The sequence below is a fragment of the Engystomops pustulosus genome, chromosome 7, assembly GCF_040894005.1.
Source record: "Engystomops pustulosus chromosome 7, aEngPut4.maternal, whole genome shotgun sequence".
Taxonomy (NCBI): domain Eukaryota; kingdom Metazoa; phylum Chordata; class Amphibia; order Anura; family Leptodactylidae; genus Engystomops; species Engystomops pustulosus.
In genome coordinates, this window is record NC_092417.1 from 9,196,273 (window position 1) to 9,216,070 (window position 19,798).

The window sequence follows — 19,798 nt, forward strand, 5'->3', positions numbered from 1 at the left end:
TAGTGTTTTTTATACTTTATTACTTGTGTACAGGGAAATGTGGTGTTTGGGGGGACTTTCACTTTCTTTTATTATTTATTTTTATTTAAAAAAACCTTTATTTATTTATTTTTACTTTTTTTACAGTTACTGCCATCTAAGCTTGAACAAGTGATCTTCTGATCACTTGTTCAAGCATTTTTACAGGTTACACAGTGCAATACAGATGTATTGCACTGTGTAATGTAAGACACTGAGCATGCTGCGCATGCCCAGTGTCTTACAGCCGGGTCCTGCCAGGAGGCAGGGACCCGGCACCGGGATGAAGATCTCGCAGCCCCGGGCACCGGCAGTCCCGGGGCTGCGATCGGAGCAGCGGACCCCCCCCGGTAAGCGCCGCGGGGGGGTCCGATTCCCTCTTCTTAAACTTTAAATGCCTCTAACACGCCGCGGTCAGCGCGACCGCGGCGTGTTAGGGGTTAACACCCGCGATCGGAGAAATCTCCGATCGCGGGTGTTAGGGGCAGGTGTCGGCTATGATATATAGCTGACACCCGCAGCTTCTGGCCCCGGCTCCGTTCAGGAGCCGGGGCCAGAAGCATGACGTAATAATACTGCATTTTGCGGGAACGCACCTCCCGCCATGCAGTACTATTACGTCAAATGTCGGGAAGGGGTTAAAGCGAGGTGTTTTTTTGACGGGTTTGAAGTTCGTCTGTTTATAACAGCTTTTGCTTTAGCTTTCTTTGCAGCTATGAGGTGACGGCGTAAGAAAGTTCAGTCAGGATTGCTATTGAGGGATGTGACGTGTAGAGAGGGTTTTATACAATTGTTTCTCAGAAGGTCTAGGACAGATCAGTTTGGTAGTGGATGTACAATCAGATTGAATAGTTTATAAGACAATGTTTTATGCCCAGTTAGTTTGATGGTAGATTGGTGTTAGTGTGAAGGGTATTTAATACATAATGATGGTCTGCTGGTAACTATTTTTCAGTTTAATGCAGTTCTTAAAAATTGTTTAAAAATTAAATTTAAAAAAATTGGGGTTTCGGCTATGAAAAATTATTGGCCCATTCAATTCAGATAGGAGCTGCAACTGAAGCAGCAAGATGGGAGTCCATCTGGTTCAAGTTATATGTTAGACCTAATATAGCATTGTGCTAGTTATTTTATCTTTCAGATATTAAGAAAACAGTATGGATCGTTAGACATTCTTTTGCTTATTGGGCCAAGAAGAGGGCAGCCCGAAGACCCTACTCTGAAAATTTGTCTTTTGACATAAAAATCTGTATTCTGGCATGGTGTTAGAGGTTTGAAGTGGGTGGATCTTTTACCTACGTTTCATTCATTGATGGGTGTTTTTCCTAATCTAGATCTTTTAATAGTACATAATGGGGTAATGACATGGGTAAGAGAAAAACTATTGGTTTACTGTGGGATATGATAAAAAGATTTAGCTTTGGTGAAAGTTATGTTTCCAGATGTGGTCATTTTGTTTCTCGGAAATAATTCCTAGGTTAATCCTGTCTTGTAAGGAGCTTTAGTACGGGGGGTGGGGGGGAATAGTAAAATAATTAATTTTTCAATGTCCAAATAGCTGCACAGTCTTGGTGTCCTGTCAGGCATCAGGATTGGGAAGGTAATATCTTTTTTTACCGTTTAGATTGGGTGCACTTATCAGATATTGGTATTGAGGTTTTTAACACAGGTTTACAGAATGTTATTGATTGTTGGCTGCGGTGTGGGGGGGCCTTCCCCTTTCAGGGTAAGGCTTATGGGATTTAGTCACCCAGTCATTGCGCGGTGGACTGGTTTATTCATTTTAACTTGAGAGTTATTACATGAGTTGGAATTGTTATGGTGGTTTTTAAAGAATATTTATTTAATTGATTATTTATTTATTTCAGTATTTATTTATGAATTGATTATTTTTTAAGTTATTTATGTAACCCATAATAAACGCCGCGGCCAAAATTGTTCCAAAAAGTCATTGTTGTGTATTTATTTAGCATTAGTATCGGTGGGGCTTGTGATACATTGGGATTGTTCTCAGCTTTATAGTTATGACCATTGTCCATATCCCTGTATAATCTCACATGTATATTATATCTGTACACCCAGCACTGATCTACATACTATAAAGTCCTACAAATCTCTTATTTCTTATTAGGTGACGCTGTGCCAGGAGAAATCCTACTGGATGAGGAAGGACACAACCTACCCCCAGAAAGGAGAGGTAAGTTCACAAGCAACATGCAAGCAACACAGATTTAAAGTGTAAGCGTCATTTCAAAAAACTTTTGATATGTTGTAGGGCAGGTAATTTTAAGCCCTTTTGCAATTGGATTAGTTACCCAAATCTTGCTCCTTCCTCTTGTATTCTGCAGACTTCCCCTAGATCAGTGGTGGCGAACCTATGGCACGGGTGCCAGAGGTGGCACTCAGAGCCCTTTCTGTGGGCACCCAGGCCTTCACCCCAACACAGAGTTTGCCAGTTACGACTCAAGGCTTCCTCCAGCCCAGGACTCTCTGCTCTGGGTCCCCTGATTCTTCCTCTTCAGGGGACCCTGGAGGGAAGCTACAATCCAAATTTCTCCATCATCTTTCTATTGTATTGGTGAACTCAGGACGCCAATACGATTAAAACCTGTGATACAGCAGGGATCCACACGTTACTGCTTAAATTGTCATTTTGGCACTTTGTGACATATACGTGGGTTTTGGTTGTAGCTGGGGCACTCCATCTCCAAAAGGTTCGCCATCACTGCCCTAGATGGAAGTGACTGCTCAGATAGCTGTTACTATGGACATTGCGTCTTCATAAAGAAGACTATGGGCAGGAGACACACACCCCTCTCACTGCACACAGCTGATTACCTCATGTCTGCAGCAGTCATGTGCTGACAGGAACACTGATTAATGTAATAACCAAACACCTACACTTATCTTTTCCTACACCTGTATACTGTATAAACAAATAATCCACACTGACAAACTGTAGCCCCCCCTCCTCCCCCCAATCACCTCATACAAGGAAATGCCAGGAGAGACTCCAAGCTCTGCCCTCATGTGCTGTGCTGGAGTGTTACTTAGATAGTAGGTACATAGATAGATAGATGGATGGATAGATAGATACATAGATGGATAGATAGATAGAAATCGGAGAAACTGCAGCACAGTCCTAGTGAACGAAAGTAATGGGTGCTATCCTTGACTCTCACCAGTCAGAGTCCAGTAGATATGCAATAGAGAAAAACGGCAGCACTCCAAAATAGTGAAAAAACTTGGTGTTTATTCCACCTCCCGCAATGTTTCGGCTGTTGTTCAGCCTTTGTCAAGCGAGGTGTGTCTGAATACATACAGGTATTTATAGTCGCAGTTCAATGACATCATACAAAAAGTAAACATTACATGAGTATACACAATCGTGCTTCATTTCACAATATTACACTGATTTAAGGTCAGTACAGCAATATGTGCAATAGTGAAATACATATATGACCATAATAAAGTGATAGAAATTCATATTATACCTCTGATCAGTGAAAAATCTCACCTGTGTGGAACCTCCTTTACAAAAATCATAACAAACGCTGATCGCGTCTTGGCAGAGCTACTGCGCATGCCCGTGACCTGTAGTGGGGAGCAGATCAGAAGTGCGCATGTCACGCATGAGCATAAGCTATTTAGGCTTCAACCGACGCCATCTTGGAAAAGGGTATCTCCGCTTAGTGAGAAACAAAGGGGTGTGTTTTTACTAGTCATCGGCGCAAGCGCGGACCTCGTCACTGTGTCCGCGGGCGCCATATTGAAAGAGGGAAAGACTACAACTAAAAAAATAAACAAACTCTAAGGTAGACCCCGGAATAATAATAGACTTATGGGACTCTGTGAAGCAGACACTATCAATGTTAATGGTGCCCCATGGGTAGAGCCACTTCACTATTTTGGAGTGCTGCCGTTTTTCTCTATTGGATAGATACATAGAGAGATATAGGATATGCATTGATCGATAGCTCTGGTGTCATTGGCCAGCAGCAGGCGCTTGTGATGAGGTGACAGGAGGCTCCGCCCCTCCATCTTGCTGATTGTAGTTTTTTGAGAGCTGGAAACCATGGTTCCTACGGGCCAAAAAAGGTACTAAATGAGGACCGAGAGGGAAAATACTTTGAGGAATGATTCCCAGGGACACCTGGAGCAGAATTATTTATTTTAGTTTTTTTTTGCTCAGAATGACGGTTACACTTTAAGGTTAGTAAAAAGCACATTTTATATGTAGAGAGTTTTATACACATCAGAATAGGTGTATACACATCATACATAATCATAACAAAGGTATGTACCAAACTAATATTTACCGAGAAGATGTTAGTTAACCAGGAATTTCACCAGCAATGTTTAACCTCTTCACGCCCTGCGCCTCACAGGCTGAGCCCTCTTCACACAGAGGTGAGGTTTGCTGCATATTGCTAATTGCTAGCACTGATTGCGGGTATTAACCCTTCTTATGCCTTTGGACGATCTCTAAAAGAAGGCGGCGCGTGGGCGCCACCAACTTGGCTCCGATCGTCGCTCACCAGGATATCATCGGGGAGCACCGATTGGTTGCCATGACAGCCTTAGGTCTCCATCATACCCGATGATGCATGGCATCTGCAGTTTCGTTACAATGAGCCAGTGACTCATTTTAATGAATACTGTTTAAAAATGTCCTGTCCTGTGAATAGAGGGGGCCCCCAACACCTCCCTCTGCCCGTCAGTCACCCCTGGCAAGGAAAAAGAGACCAAGAACGCCTCAATGCCAGCAGCATCAGCGGGTGCAGCTCGATAAGGGTCCTCAAAGTAGTCATGTATCAGAGCCCCATCTCATCGGGGCTTGCAACTAGCCGACTGATGAAGGGTCTCACAGGCAGAAAATGGGATTAGTAGTTCTCCAGGGCTTGGTTAAAGACCCCAGGAGTTTACCCATGAGGTTACCTCTCCTATAATATCTTTTGTGCTCATCCAACACTACAGGGTGCCTGTCCTTGGACATGGGTTTCCAGCAGTCTCTTACCATACATGTAGACCTGTTTAGACTGTGGTGCTGTGAGGGCAGCAGATGCCTGTTCTGCCTGCACAGGGAGGTGTGAAGTATTTCAAACTTTACGTATATGTGCAACATGGCGATCATGTGGCCCCTCGTGACTGCCTTTGATGATGTCCACATTAAATCTGAATCATCAGAATGTTCCAGGGGGTCATCTAATTAGGTTGCCCAATTGATTTTAATAAAATTATGGAAGTCCTTTGACTGCTAAAGAAGAGCAGCTCCCGCCAGAGGGGGCGCACACCAGTATGTCAGTGGGCTTGGTGTACAATCCTTCATCCTGGTGGTAGATGTCCTTTTAATGTGACTTCTGGTGCTGCATGGTTTTGCGGATGGCTTTGTAGTCTGGTTGAGGATCATGCAGGCGTCCCAGTAGCTATTAGTTATAGTGATGACCCCCGGTAGCTATTAGTCACAGTGCCTGACCTTAATAGTTAGTGAGGGCCCCCAGTAGCCGATAGCCACAGTGAGGGCCCCCAGTAGCCAATAGCAGCATGCGATCGGCAATCCTCACCCAGTGTTTTGCATTTACACAATACAAGACAATGGGGGAGATTTATCAAGTTGTCTGAAAGTCAGAATATTTCTGGTTGCCCATGGCAACCAATCACAGCTCCCCTTTAAAATATTCATGAGCACTGGAAAAATGAAAACTGAGCTGTGATTGGTTGCCATGGGCAGCTAGAAATTTTCGGACTTTCAGACAGCTTGATAAATCTTCCCCAATATGCGCTGTGTGGCAAATGGGCGCAATCATCGGGCAAAACTTCGCCAAGTCCGACCTGGTGTAGTTTTGCGTAAAAACCAGCAAACAAAAGTTTGCAGGATTTTTCAAAAGAATTCAGGTGCGCCCCGTGCCCACCTACTCCACTGGCCGCCGCGTCCCTCTACAGCCCTGCACGACCACATGTCTTGGAGGTGGCGTAGTTGCCTTTATAATCGCAAATTCATGTACTGCGCAAGAATTTACAATTATTTCACTGCTTCTACACCAGAACACTGCCATAGAAGAAGTGATAAATCCCCCCCCCCAACCGGTGTATATGAAGAGGACTCAGCCTGTGAACCTTCTTAATATATTTGCAACCTATTGCATGTTCAGTCCTTAAGAGGTTAAATACTGATTCCATCAAGTAATACAGTCTTTTCCTCTTCTACGTGCTCCAATGTTCCAATATACGGCAGGATAGTAAGGATAAGACGGTATCTTTGTAGCTCCAGTCTATAGCACAAGAGAAGAGGTAATCTCCTATCACGATCTCACTTCTCTTGGGTGGCGTCCACACTGCTGGGGTGGCTGATCTCACAGGTGATTCCAGTATGGATTCAAGAACTTAATCAGAAATTAGTTAGATAGGAGGTTTATGTTCTAGGTATGAAAACTTGATTCTGCCTGAATAGAACACTTTAAAATATAAACTTTATTTAGAAACCTTAAAAAAGGGCCACTTGTCAGCCACTAAAGATACAGAGTTCAGGCTTTCAGCATTTATTATAGGGAAATTTGATCACAATATCGGATCATAGTCACTTTTATCTCCCTATAATGCTGACTGCGATGCTGCTTAGATCACTAGCAGCCGTGCTAGATCCTGTTACGGGTACTGGCACTGTGCCGATTAATGGAACTATTATTATCAACTGATATAGGTTGCTTATCAGTTGTCAAGTTCCGCCTGTACACCCTCCGCCTGACGCGTTTCTACAATAATCGCAGGATGACGAGCCCCGCACCCACATATCATCTCCAGCACCCAAAGTCTTACAGGACAGGAAGGTGCAGAGTTATTCCCCATCACCTCTAGGGGGCGCCGTATATATAACCCCCTGACAACACTGTGTGATAATGTAGGACCATAATGTCAAATATACAAGCAGCGCGGGGCCAGGGGGCCCCCAGCATCTCCCAGTCAGGGGCCCCAAAATCTTTAGTGTCCCTGAGTAGGAAGGTAGGTGGTCCAGGTACCTACCCGATACACATTACATGTAAGGAAGAGGCATAGTCCCGGGGGCACTTCTAGTAGAAATCAGCCGCTGGGACATAAACACATTTCAGGGAAGATTTTTCTCCTTTTCATTATCAAGAGACTTAAAATAATCACAAAAATATCTACAAATAACAGAAGAGGGGAAAAGCATCAACTGAAGACCCTGGAATAGGAGATAAAAGGGTCCCCAGTTGTGATCATACATATATCATGTACACCGTATCACACAGGAGAGGATTAGATACACAGCTCAGCAGTATCGCACAGGAGATGATTAGATACATAGCTCACCGGAGAGGATCACACAGGAGAGGATTAGATACACAGCTCAGCAAACAGTATCTCACAGGAGAGGATTAGATACACAGCTCAGCAAACAGTATCACACAGGATTGGAGTTGTGCATCTAATCCCATCCTGTGTGATACTGCTGAGCTGTGCATCTAATCCCATCCTGTGTGATACTGCTGAGCTGTGTATCTAATCCTATCCTGTGTGATACAGTCTGCTGAGCTGTGTATCTAATCCTATCCTGTGTGATACTGCCTGCTGAGCTGTGTATCCAATCCTTTCCTGTGTGATACTGACTGCTGAGCTGTGTATCTAATCCTATCCTGTGTGATACTGCCTGCTGAGCTGTGTATCCAATCCTTTCCTGCCTGCTGATATGTCCCTCACATCTCCTCTTATTCTTTCAGTTTGGGTTATAATAATCTCCCAGACACGTCCTGCGTCCCGTTGGCTTCTGTAATAAGGAATAATCCGGACCTGAAGACACTTGCCCTGTCTGGTAACCACCTGTCTGGTCCTGACCTCAGTGTCCTGCTGGAAGCGCTGTCCGGTCTCCGCAGGTTGGAGAGATTACAGTAAGTATAAGATATAATGAAGATTCTCTGGGTAATAGACACTTTGTATCCTTCTCCTGTGTGATACTGACTGCTGAGCCGTGTATCTAATCCTCTCCTGTGTGATACTGACTGCTGAGCCGTGTATCTAATCCTCTCCTGTGTGATACTGACTGCTGAGCCGTGTATCTAATCCTCTCCTGTGTGATACTGACTGCTGAGCCGTGTATCTAATCCTCTCCTGTGTGATACTGACTGCTGAGCCGTGTATCTAATCCTCTCCTGTGTGATACTGACTGCTGAGCCGTGTATCTAATCCTCTCCTGTGTGATACTGACTGCTGAGCCGTGTATCTAATCCTCTCCTGTGTGATACTGACTGCTGAGCCGTGTATCTAATCCTCTCCTGTGTGATACTGACTGCTGAGCCGTGTATCTAATCCTCTCCTGTGTGATACTGACTGCTGAGCCGTGTATCTAATCCTCTCCTGTGTGATACTGACTGCTGAGCCGTGAGCCGTGACTGCTGAGCCGTGAGCCGTGACACAAGATGGAACCCTTTATGGACTTTAATTGCAATAATTTATATGTGAACATTGTTAACATTCCCTTTGTAATATGTGTTATTGTACTACTTTATTTTGAAAATTAATAAAAAATATTATAAAAAAAAAAAAAAAAAAAGAAGATGAGTTATAGCTTTTACTTTAACCATTGATGTGGAGATAATAATCTCTGACACAAATGACATATTGGGGTAAACAGATGAACAAATATTAATATCTTCATGGAAAATGTATATACTGAAACAATGCAAGCGTTAACAGCTGTTTAATTAGGCAAATCTCCCTTCAGCTGTAGCAATGTGTTTTTAAACGCATGCAGTAAACGCGACATGTGACCGCACCCTTAGTGTCAGAGCATGCTCTCCTTAACCTAGTGAACTCTCCAGCAGGTATGGCTTTCTAAGTGTGGTCAGGGTGGTTGCTGGTAGCATTCAGTACAGTATTTCCTGAGGTGCTTTTTCTAAATAGAGTAGTAATAACTTTCTTCCTGGTTGCACAACCTCTCAAAAGAAATATCAAGAAAGGATTTCCACATTGTAAGTGAAATGTAAATTCATATTGAGGTAGGACACAAAGCCTGGCACGGACGATACACCACCCAACAACACAATCGGTATGTCGTCCATGTTCCGCCCGTACCAGGCATTGCTTCCCCCAAAAACATTCTGATCTGAATAGATGAACTCCTCCTCCCACCATGCGATAAAAAGGTTCACCAATGAGGGCTAAAATTGGTCCCCCATTGGAGCCCCCTTGATCTGGAGGAAGAAGGAGCCATAAAATGAAAAGAAATTGTGGGCTATAAAGAGCACTCACATCGCATGTGACCCAACTATAGCTATTTTGCCAGGTGAATTTGTCAAAAGTTTTGAGCACTTCTTTACTTTCTTTTAAATATCCGGGTAGTTTAGTTACCAAAGATTGCAACAATGTGTCTAGCCACTCACACAAATGTTCATTAAGTGAGACAATCCCTGATATTATCGGCCTTAAAGGTGGTTGATAGACGTCTTTGTGGACCTTTGGCAACCCATGGAATATTGGTGTAACCGGAAAAGGAGGACACAAATAATTTTGATCCTTCTCCGGAATAATAACCAAATCCACCCCTTCTTGTATCATTTCTTCCAGTTGTGACTTGAAGAAGTTTTAACTGGGCCTGTATGTATATGTCTTTCTATTTCAGTTACAGTCCCTAAACTATTCAAACTCAGCAGAGTGCACTGATCAGGAAAAGAGAAATCAATATACTCGTTTATATGAATATGAGATGAACTCTGTACCTCACCATTATCCACACACTCAAAAAATGTTGTTTGATAGTCAAGGATCTGACAAATCGATTCGCATCCAATATGTCAAATTTTCTGGACGGCACAAAATTCAAACCTCTTTCTAATGTGCTTATTTGATCTGGAGAAAAAAGGCAGAAGGCAGAGCGATTCAAAAAGCTGCTAACATTCTGTAACTTGTCCACTGCTGAACATGAAGAAATCAATTGTGTCCCTTCTCTTTGCTCCTGGTTGGATAGTCTCTGTCCAGATCTGAAGCGTGTGCTTGTGCCCTGCTCTCCTCAGTTTTTCAGTCAAATTCAGAAGAACTGAAGGAAACTTTGGGTGTAGAGGGTTTGTTCTTATAACGTTTTTTAGATCTTTTTTTCAAAATAGTACAAGGAGTGACAAAATCTGATGGACGTTTTGTATATATAAATCCATTGGTATAGTCCTCTGTATCCCTTAGAAACTTTTTTTTTCTTAGTTTCTATTATATGTGTTTCTGTTTTCTCCATTGTTTTGCACAGGTTGCCTTTCAATTCATTAAGTTCTGGGATGTCTTTGTGCATATTCAGACTTAATTCCTCCTGGTTAATTTCATCTCTTAGGCTAAATTCACACTGCCGTGAGCCCGCCGCACCGTGGCACGGCGGGCACTCGGCAGTGCGGGGAGAGGAGGAGGAGGTGAGCGCAGCTCACCCCCGCCCCTCTCCATAGAAAGTAATGGCGCACGGCGCCGTAATACGGGGAAAGATAGGACATGTCCTATCTTTCCCCGGGCTACGGAGCGGTACGGTGCCGCACGTGTGCTGCACCGTACCGCTCCCGTACAGGGCTGTGAGCCCATAGAAGTGTATGGGGGACGTATATCGGCCGTATATACGTCCCCCATACTGTAGTGTGAATGTAGCCTTAATGTTTGGAGTTTGGATTGTTTTCTCTTTTACAATGAGTCTCATGAGGGACAAAGAGCATTCAGATAAGGTCTTGTCCCAGGATATCACATATTCTTCTTATAAATTGTTGTTGGTCTCTTTTTAATTCAAAGACCACAAGGAATCATGTCCTTTTGTAGGTAAGAATTTAACCCCTCAAGGGCGCAGGGTATTTTTGCTCATTTCTCGCTCTCCATCTTCAAAAATCCATAACTTTTTCATTTTTCCGTGTACAGAGCTGTGTGAGGACTTATTTTGTGCGTAACAAATGTTACTTTCCCGTGATGTTATTTAGTACAACACGCCGTGTACTGGGAAGCCGGAAAAAAATTCCAAATGTGGAAAAATTGAAAAAAGAAACCGTGTGTGCGTCACGTTCTTGTTGGCTCAGTTTTTACGACTTTCACTCTGCGCTCCAAATAACACGTCTAGTTTATTCTTTGGTACGGTGCGATCGCGGTGATACCAAATTTATACATTTTTTATTGTGTTTTAATAAATTTTCAAAAATTAAACGAATGTGTACAAAAAAAGAAAATCTCTATCTCTGAGAGGTTGTGCAACCAGGAAGAAAGTTATTACTACTCTATTTAGGAAAAGCACCTCAGGAAATACTATACTGAATGCCACCAGCAACCACCCTGACCACACTTAGAAAGCCATACCTGCTGGTGAGTTCACTAGGTTATGGAGAGCATGCTCTGACACTGAGGATTTCCTTAAAGGGGTTATGCCATGACGCAGTTTTTTTTTTTAATGCGCCCAGAGTGCTATAATTAGTTAGAAAAGATATTCATAATAAACATATTGTATATAATGACCTTTCAATTTGTTTTACTGATGCTTATTTAGCCCCTCTTCTATGCTATACATAAACCAATGGGGGAGGGGCCTAGGAGTTGAGTGCGCAGCACTGAGAGAGGCAGTTTTACCACAAGTCCCAGACTGCTTTGCAGCGGCCTCTCTCTCATTGGCCTTCCCTCAGCTGTGTGCTCACTGCTTGCAGAGGCTCCTTCCACCTGCTGTGGTAAAATAGTTCCTGTAGTTACTGATAACCACCTCAGCAGGATTCCAGTAAACATGGTGTGTGTCCATATTATTCCCTCTACCAAAGCCCTAACACTCTATTCCCTGTCCTTTTTCATTCTTGTAAATAAGAAAACAAATGGTTATATAAACTCAATAACCTTTACCTCAGAAAATCTCATTACCTCAGAGATCTCATCTATAAATACTGTCTCCATGCTGCCCATAGCAACCAATCACAGCTCATCTATCATTTCTCCTGAGAAGTTTTAAAATGGAAGCTGAGCGCAGACTTGCTGCTATGGGCAATATAGAAAGGTTTTCTGTGAGAGTTTTTATAAATGAGCCTATTTTTCTATTCATCTCTCATATCTAAATATCTATCTCTCATATCTGTCCATGTCTATCCTTTTCTTTTCTATCTAAGTATCTCTTTCTATCTATCTACCTATATTTTTATCTATTGTGTATCTTGTTTATATTTATCTACTAATATATACCTATAGCCTATCTCTCTCATACCTATTTATCTATTGTCTATATATCTCATATTTCTCTCCTTTCTCCTCACATATATCTATAAGCTATCTATCTGTATGATATCTATGGGGGATATTTATCAGGACCTCTGCGCCTCGCCTGAAATAATTGCAAACGCTAGCTTATTGCTAGCACTTGCGATTATTTGCCCCAATCCGCCACCTTCACGCAGTGGGGTGAAGGGGGGGGGGGGTGTGGCCGGCCGAGTAGAGCATATGATAAATATGCCCCTATGTATAAATCCTTTACCTATCTTATATTTTTCTATCATCTTTCTCATGTATATTCATTCTATCTCATATCTATCCATCTATCTACCACAGCAGCACAAACAAGCAATATACATAGGTATCTCAATAGGTACAAAGTCAAAAACATTGAGGGGGGATTTATCAGAGCTTGTGTGACTGAAATCAAGCCCTGAATTAGGAGTAGTTCATGCATATGGATGAAAATTGTGCCTTTATGCTCTTATGCTACCTCCACATGTGCAAAGGCGAGCACTGCCAGCAGCTCAGTGGCCCAGCACACTATCCCTAATCTGCGCTTGTTTCTAGTGCAGGTCAAGGCACTTTTCTACATCAGGTTAGACCTTGTGAAGAAATGTGAAGAAATGTTGGCGGCACAACCCCAGTCAGATTCATCAGGATTTATCATATACACCTATCAATGCTTCACATCACACTTCTGTGTCCCTTTTTCACTCACACACAATTCTGTTCAATGAATAAAGAGAGAGAAAGGAATGCACGAAAAACGGCCAATCCATAAATTTCACAAAAAAAGCATTTATTTTTATTCAAAAACAAGTGAACAAGTGCTATCACTACATAGCACTTGTTTCACTTTGTATCATTTTAGGCACTAGATAGCACTTGTTTCACTTTGTATCATTTTAGGCACTAGATAGCACTTGTTTCACTTTGTATCATTTTAGGCACTAGATAGCACTTGTTTCACTTTGTATCATTTTAGGCACTAGATAGCACTTGTTTCACTTTGTATCATTTTAGGCACTAGATAGCACTTGTTTCACTTTGTATCATTTTAGGCACTAGATAGCACTTGTTTCACTTTGTATCATTTTAGGCACTCAGGTACTTTGTTGCTGTTTCCTTTTGTATCATAAAAGTAACATGCTACTATTGGGCCCAGTACAATCAGTACCTCTTGTTACATGCTTCCTGTTGGGCTGTGTTTACAGGTGTGTTTTTAGGATTTATACTATATTTTCCCATGCGTGCATTCTAGATAATAGCATGCTTGATAATGTCTTTATGGAAAAGGTGAAACGTTGCTGTTTGATGGTGGAATAAAAATCTACTTTTTTTCCTTGGAGTGCTGCTTCCTCACTTGCTACAGCTGAATGGGGTTTGTGTCAGAACCTTTTTTAAGACCTGCACCCACTTTACCTCTACATGTTGCCGCTCTACATCATTTGTTTTCTATCTTACACATCTATTACCACTTAGTTTACATCATGCCATATGCAATCATTTTTTGAAGGCAACAAGTCAAAATTATTACACGGATGATGAAGAATCTTTGACCATATCAGAAACTACAATTTCTTCTTTACAGGTAAATGAAAACATTTTTGAGTAATTTGTCATGTAAGTTTGATTATTAAATTAACTAAATGTCTATTCTTTTAACTACATCTTCAAGCTGTCTCAGCAAGGGGAATCAAGCGAGGAAGACCCTGGCCACGGTCCAGAATATGATGCGGTAATTGATATTTATGCTTCTTCATATGATGCTAGAGTTTAAAGGGGTTTTTTCCACGATTCAAAGTTAGGCCCTATCCACAGGATCGAGCCTAACTTGCTGATCCTGTGGATCGGACCTAACTCGATTTGTGGGAAAACCCCTTTAATAGCAGATTGTTAGATTCATAGCTCATTTTACTGAACAAGAAGCACACAATTTCATTTACTGTGCAGTGGTAGTGCTGGGCTATAGCAGGTTAGTGCCCATTTATTGAGATGGCTGCTGAGCTACAATACACATAGGAAAGGCCAATCTGCTTCCTGCACAAAAGCTGTTAAATTAGCAGATTAAAGGGGCTATGTGAGACACCACTACCCCCCAAAATTAATGCCATGCGTAGTGCATGTGCAGTGTGTGTTAAGTTTATGTGCATTGTGTACAGATTGGGGGTCATTTACTAAAGGCCCGAATTTTACCGTTTATCGCCGATTTTCCCTGAATTGCCCCGGGTTTTCGGCGCACGCGATCGGATTGTGGCGCATCGGCGCCGGCATGCACGCGACAGAAATCGGGGGTCGTGGCCGTCGGAAAACCTGTCTGATTCGAAAAAACCGCCATATTTTTTTTAAAAAATGTGTCGCTTGACATGCAGTTACCTGCACCCAGGCTAGCTTGGTGAACTTCAGTGAACTCCGACGGACTTCAGCGCAGCAGCGACACCTGGTGGACAATCGGGCGCACTACCTTAGTGAATCGCCGGAAGACACGAACCAGCATCGGAGAACCCGTCGCTGGATCGCGAATGGACCAGGTGAGTAAATCTGCAGTGTATAGTATGTGTGTACAGAGTATGTGCAATATGTACAGAATATTTGCAGTGTGTACTGAGTGTATAATGTAGGTTCAGTGTGTGCTAAGTGTATGTGCAGTGTGTGCTGAGTTTATAGTATATGTACTGAGTTTATAGTATATGTGCAGTATGTACTGAGTTTATAGTATATGTGCAGTATGTACTGAGTTTATAGTATATGTGCAGTGTGTACTGAGCGCAGTGTATGCTAGGTGTGTGCAGTGTGTGCAGTGTGTGCTAAGTGTATGCGCAGTGTGTACTGAGTGTATAGTGTATGCGCAGTGTGTACTGAGTGTATGCGCAGTGTGTACTGAGTGTATGTGCAGTGTGTGCTAAGTGTATGTGCAGTGTGTGCTAAGTGTATGTGCAGTGTGTACTGAGTGTATGTGCAGTGTGTGCTAAGTGTATGTGCAGTGTGTACTGAGTGTATAGTGTATGTGCAGTGTATGCTAAGTGTTGGTTCAGTGTGTACTGAGTGTATAGTGTGTGTGCAGTGTGTATTGAGTGTATAGTGTGTGTGCAGTGTGTATTGAGTGTATAGTGTGTGTGCAGTGTGTATTGAGTGTATAGTGTGTGTGCAGTGTGTACTGAGTGTATAGTGTGTGTGCAGTGTGTACTGAGTGTATAGTGTGTGTGCAGTGTGTACTGATTGTACGGTGTATGTGCAGTGTGTTCTGCGTGTACAGTGTATGTGCAGTGTGTTCTGCGTGTACAGTGTATGTGCAGTGTGTACTGAGTGTATAGTGTGTGTGTAGTGTGTACTGAGTGTATAGTGTGTGTGTGTAGTGTGTACTGAGTGTACAGTGTATGTGCAGTGTGTACACACTGCAGTGAGTACACACTGCACATACACCGCACACTCAATGCACACTGCCCATACACCGCACACTCAATGCACACTGCACATACACCGCACACTCAATGCACACTGCACATACACCGCACACTCAATGCACACTGCCCATACACCGCACACTCAATGCACACTGCCCATACACCGTACACTGGGTAACCACTGCCCATACACCGCACACTCAGTGCACACTGCCCATACACCGTGCACTGGGTAACCACTGCCCATACACCGTACACTGGGTAACCACTGCCCATACACCGTACACTGGGTAACCACTGCCCATACACCGTGCACTGGGTAACCACTGCCCATACACCGTGCACTGGGTAACCACTGCCCATACACCGTACACTGGGTAACCACTGCCCATACACCGTACACTGGGTAACAACTGCACATACACCGTGCACTGGGTAACCACTGCCCATACACCGTGCACTGGGTAACCACTGCACATACACCGTGCACTGGGTAACCACTGCACATACACCGTGCACTGGGTAACCACTGCACATACACCGTACACTGGGTAACCACTGCACATACACCGTACACTGGGTAACCACTGCACATACACCGTACACTGGGTAACCACTGCCCATACACCGTACACTGGGTAACCACTGCCCATACACCGTACACTGGGTAACCACTGCACATACACCGTGCACTCGGTAACCACTGCACATACACCGTACACTGGGTAACCACTGCACATACACCGTACACTGGGTAACCACTGCACATACACCATACACTCAGCACACTCTGCACATACACCGTACACTGGGTAACCACTGCCCATACACCGTACACTGGGTAACCACTGCACATACACCGTACACTGGGTAACCACTGCACATACACCGTACACTGGGTAACCACTGCACATACACCGTGCACTCGGTAACCACTGCACATACACCGTACACTGGGTAACCACTGCACATACACCGTACACTGGGTAACCACTGCACATACACCGTACACTGGGTAACCACTGCACATACACTGTGCACTCGGTAACCACTGCACATACACCATACACTCAGCACACTCTGCACATACACTGTGCACTAAGTGTACGGTGTATGTGCAGTGTGTATTGAATGTACGGTGTATGTGCAGTGTGTATTGAGTGTACGGTGTATGTGCAGTGTGTACTGAGTGTACCGTGTGTACGGTTTATGTGCAGTGGGTACTGGTCCGGGAAGAGGCTTTTTTGTGGTGTTAGCCACAGTCCGGTTAGGAGGGGTGTTGGTATGATCCACAGTTTGGCTTGGTTTGCAGGAAAACGGGGGTCATTGTTTGGCATTGCCAACTACAGTTTGGTCTGGGGTATATGGTGGCATCTGCAACAAGGGGTGAAGCGGGTCACCGGCGACAGGGTCAGTCCTATGGTTTGAACTTTCTGAGGAGGCGAAGAAAAGGATTGTGTATCCCTTGTTTACTGCATGATGTAATATTATTTTTACTGCCACAATTTGCTATTTCTGTGGAGAAGATTCTGACTCAGATGATTATCTTGTATAAATGGTGTTTATTAACATTTTATACGGCTATGAGTTTTATATATTTGTAATACTGGAAATGTAATACTCCTCCTTGGCTAAAAATACTCCCCAAAAATAGGAGTATTATTACCTTTCTGGGAAAATTGTCTCTTCATATGGGAGAAAGATGCCTTATTGGCTTGTAATGTTCTTAGACCAGGTTGCAACACAACCTGATTGTGGAGCATAAAATTTCAAACTAACAATTTTTATTAGGCAGATGTTTAGAAGCCAGTACAAACATCACAACAGTGATCATCTACACCATGAACTCACACTTTCATTTTACCCACAGAACCCTGTGTATGACTGGCAGTTGATCCTCAAAGCTACAGGGCTACAATTTAAATGATAATAAAAATCTATTTTTAATTTTTATTTATTTGTCTTTTTTAGGAACTACAGTGGCTAATATCAAGTCTATGTGATACACCTGACCAAGGGGATTCAGATAATGGACATTGCTTCCAAAATGATCCTCGTTGGGGCCCTGGGGAAGAAAGACCAGAACCAGAGGGGGATCCTGAAGGAAGACTTCTTGGCACAGCCTGGTGTTCCTGTACCCTTTGTCACACTATGCCAAGTGTATCTGAAAGTTTTTGTTGCAAAGAATCTGAGGAATTACACGAACTTCCATGTGTAAATGAAAAATGTATTACTGAAAATGCTGGCTTCATAGAGCAGTGTACTTTAAAAGAACACTTGCAAAGGTTTATCACCTTCCTCAGACCCCAACATCGCCATTATTATGACATAAATGATAACCGGTAAGTAATTATTATGGAATAAAATTATTTGTAGTTCTTTCAATATATGTTATGCTTATTATTTGATGTTTTAATACAATTTAATATTTTAACTTTTATTCTTCCACACAGAGCATTGCGTCTGGCCTCATATCGCTGTTTCACCATGTGGGTACATGGCATTTTGGGGAAACATAACAGAGTCCCTATTCCAGCATGTGTCATATGCAAAATCAGAGACCTTTACCCAGATCCAAATGGACAATACACAGGTTTCCAATATTACTTTGATGTTAATCCAGATTTATTTGATATGGACCTAAACTTCTGAGGCTGGTTTGATATGTTTTTGCATGACACTTTTATGTTAAAATTTTTAAATAAAATGTGTTAAGATTCTACATAAGTTTCTGTTTATTTATTTTATAGTCTCTTCTATTTTATACTCTTGTGGTGTTTCCAATATATATTTTAACCTATAGTGTAATAATATGCAAATTTATATTTAAAAATATTCTAGACCATATTTTAGCTGTAATTGTTAGTGAAGGGTAACAATTGTGATAACAAAGTGTGCAATATTGTTTAATAATAAAACTTTATTACCGGGTTGTGATCGGATACATGTCACATAAATATTCAAACATTTAGTAAGAATAGTTTTGGTTTGACTGGCAATCACAAAGAGGGTACATTACACCACAGGTGGTTGTCCACTCCTATGCTCTGTCCATTCAAAGGAAATCTACCATCAAAATCCATCATGATAAAATAAAGTGCACTTACTCATAGATCCAGGCACAGGGACTGTGGTAATCTTCCATCTAAAATGAACTTTTATATTTATGCCAACGATAGATGGGGATTTTTACAGAGCTCCTCCATGCTGTAGCTCCACAGGCTGTCACACTATAATATAATCCCTCAGCACTTCCCCCTTCCTTTGCCTGATGTAATATCACACAGTAGGAGGAGGGAAGTGCTCATTCACAGTGTAACAGCCTGTAAAGCTACAGCACAGAGGTTCTCTGGTAACTCCCGCAGGGACACTTATAGCTCATAATTATAAAAGTTGATATTAGAAGGTAGGAGACCACAGATAACAAATATAAGATGATTACCACAGTCACAGTGCCTGGATCTATGAGTAAGTGTTCCTGGTATATCATGATTAATTTTGATGGTAGATTTCCTTGTAAACGGAATGAGAGAAAATAGTTGACCTCTAAAAATCTGTAGATAGTGTATAAGTTTAGCAAAGCTGACACAATAGTCCTCAATAATTAGGAATATGTCACAGGCAACATTGTTTTAAAGGTCGACCGCTATATATTTTAAATAATAGTAAACAATTGAAAAAACATTTAGTACACTGGTATATAACAAGACAAAACCTAAATGTAGAACATAAAAATTGTGTCTGCACATAATTACAACCCAAGTGCAGGTGATAATAGTAAACTTTGCAATATATTTTGTAAAGGAAAAAATGTTCCAATTTTTGTGCCCCTTTCTTCTCCCATAGTGAGCATCTTAGTGAGTATCTTATAGCCTTCTCAACTCTGTTGACATAAACAATGACAAGAGGCAAAAGAACCACTTCCATTCCTTGAGAACATATGTATATGTCAGTGTATATGCACATTTTACAAGCATCATAGCAGTCTTCTCTCAACTCTGCAGCAGACTGGAGTGACAGTGGACCCTGCTCCCTCTGGATGGAGCAACGCCACCAACCAGCGGCACTCCTTAACCTGACAAACCTCCTGCACCATTAACAAGTGGGCAGCCCGCCACTCAAGCGGAGTGGTTAGGTTCAGCTGGCACACAGCATATCATCCA

At 42.5% G+C, this 19,798-nt stretch overlaps 2 protein-coding genes across 2 annotated transcripts in view; both read left to right on the plus strand.

The window, feature by feature from the left end:
- LOC140069225 (NACHT, LRR and PYD domains-containing protein 3-like) overlaps positions 1–19,798 on the plus strand; it is a 185,768-nt gene that overhangs the window by 26,824 nt on the left and 139,146 nt on the right. The window lies entirely within an intron of this gene.
- Positions 1,379–18,362, plus strand: LOC140068807 (uncharacterized). The gene is made up of 7 exons (XM_072114192.1): positions 1,379–1,387; positions 2,150–2,215; positions 7,875–7,922; positions 13,748–13,822; positions 13,910–13,969; positions 17,607–17,977; positions 18,089–18,362. The coding sequence occupies exons 1-7, from the start codon at positions 1,379–1,381 to the stop codon at positions 18,285–18,287; spliced, it is 828 nt and encodes a 275-aa protein (XP_071970293.1). The 3' UTR covers positions 18,288–18,362.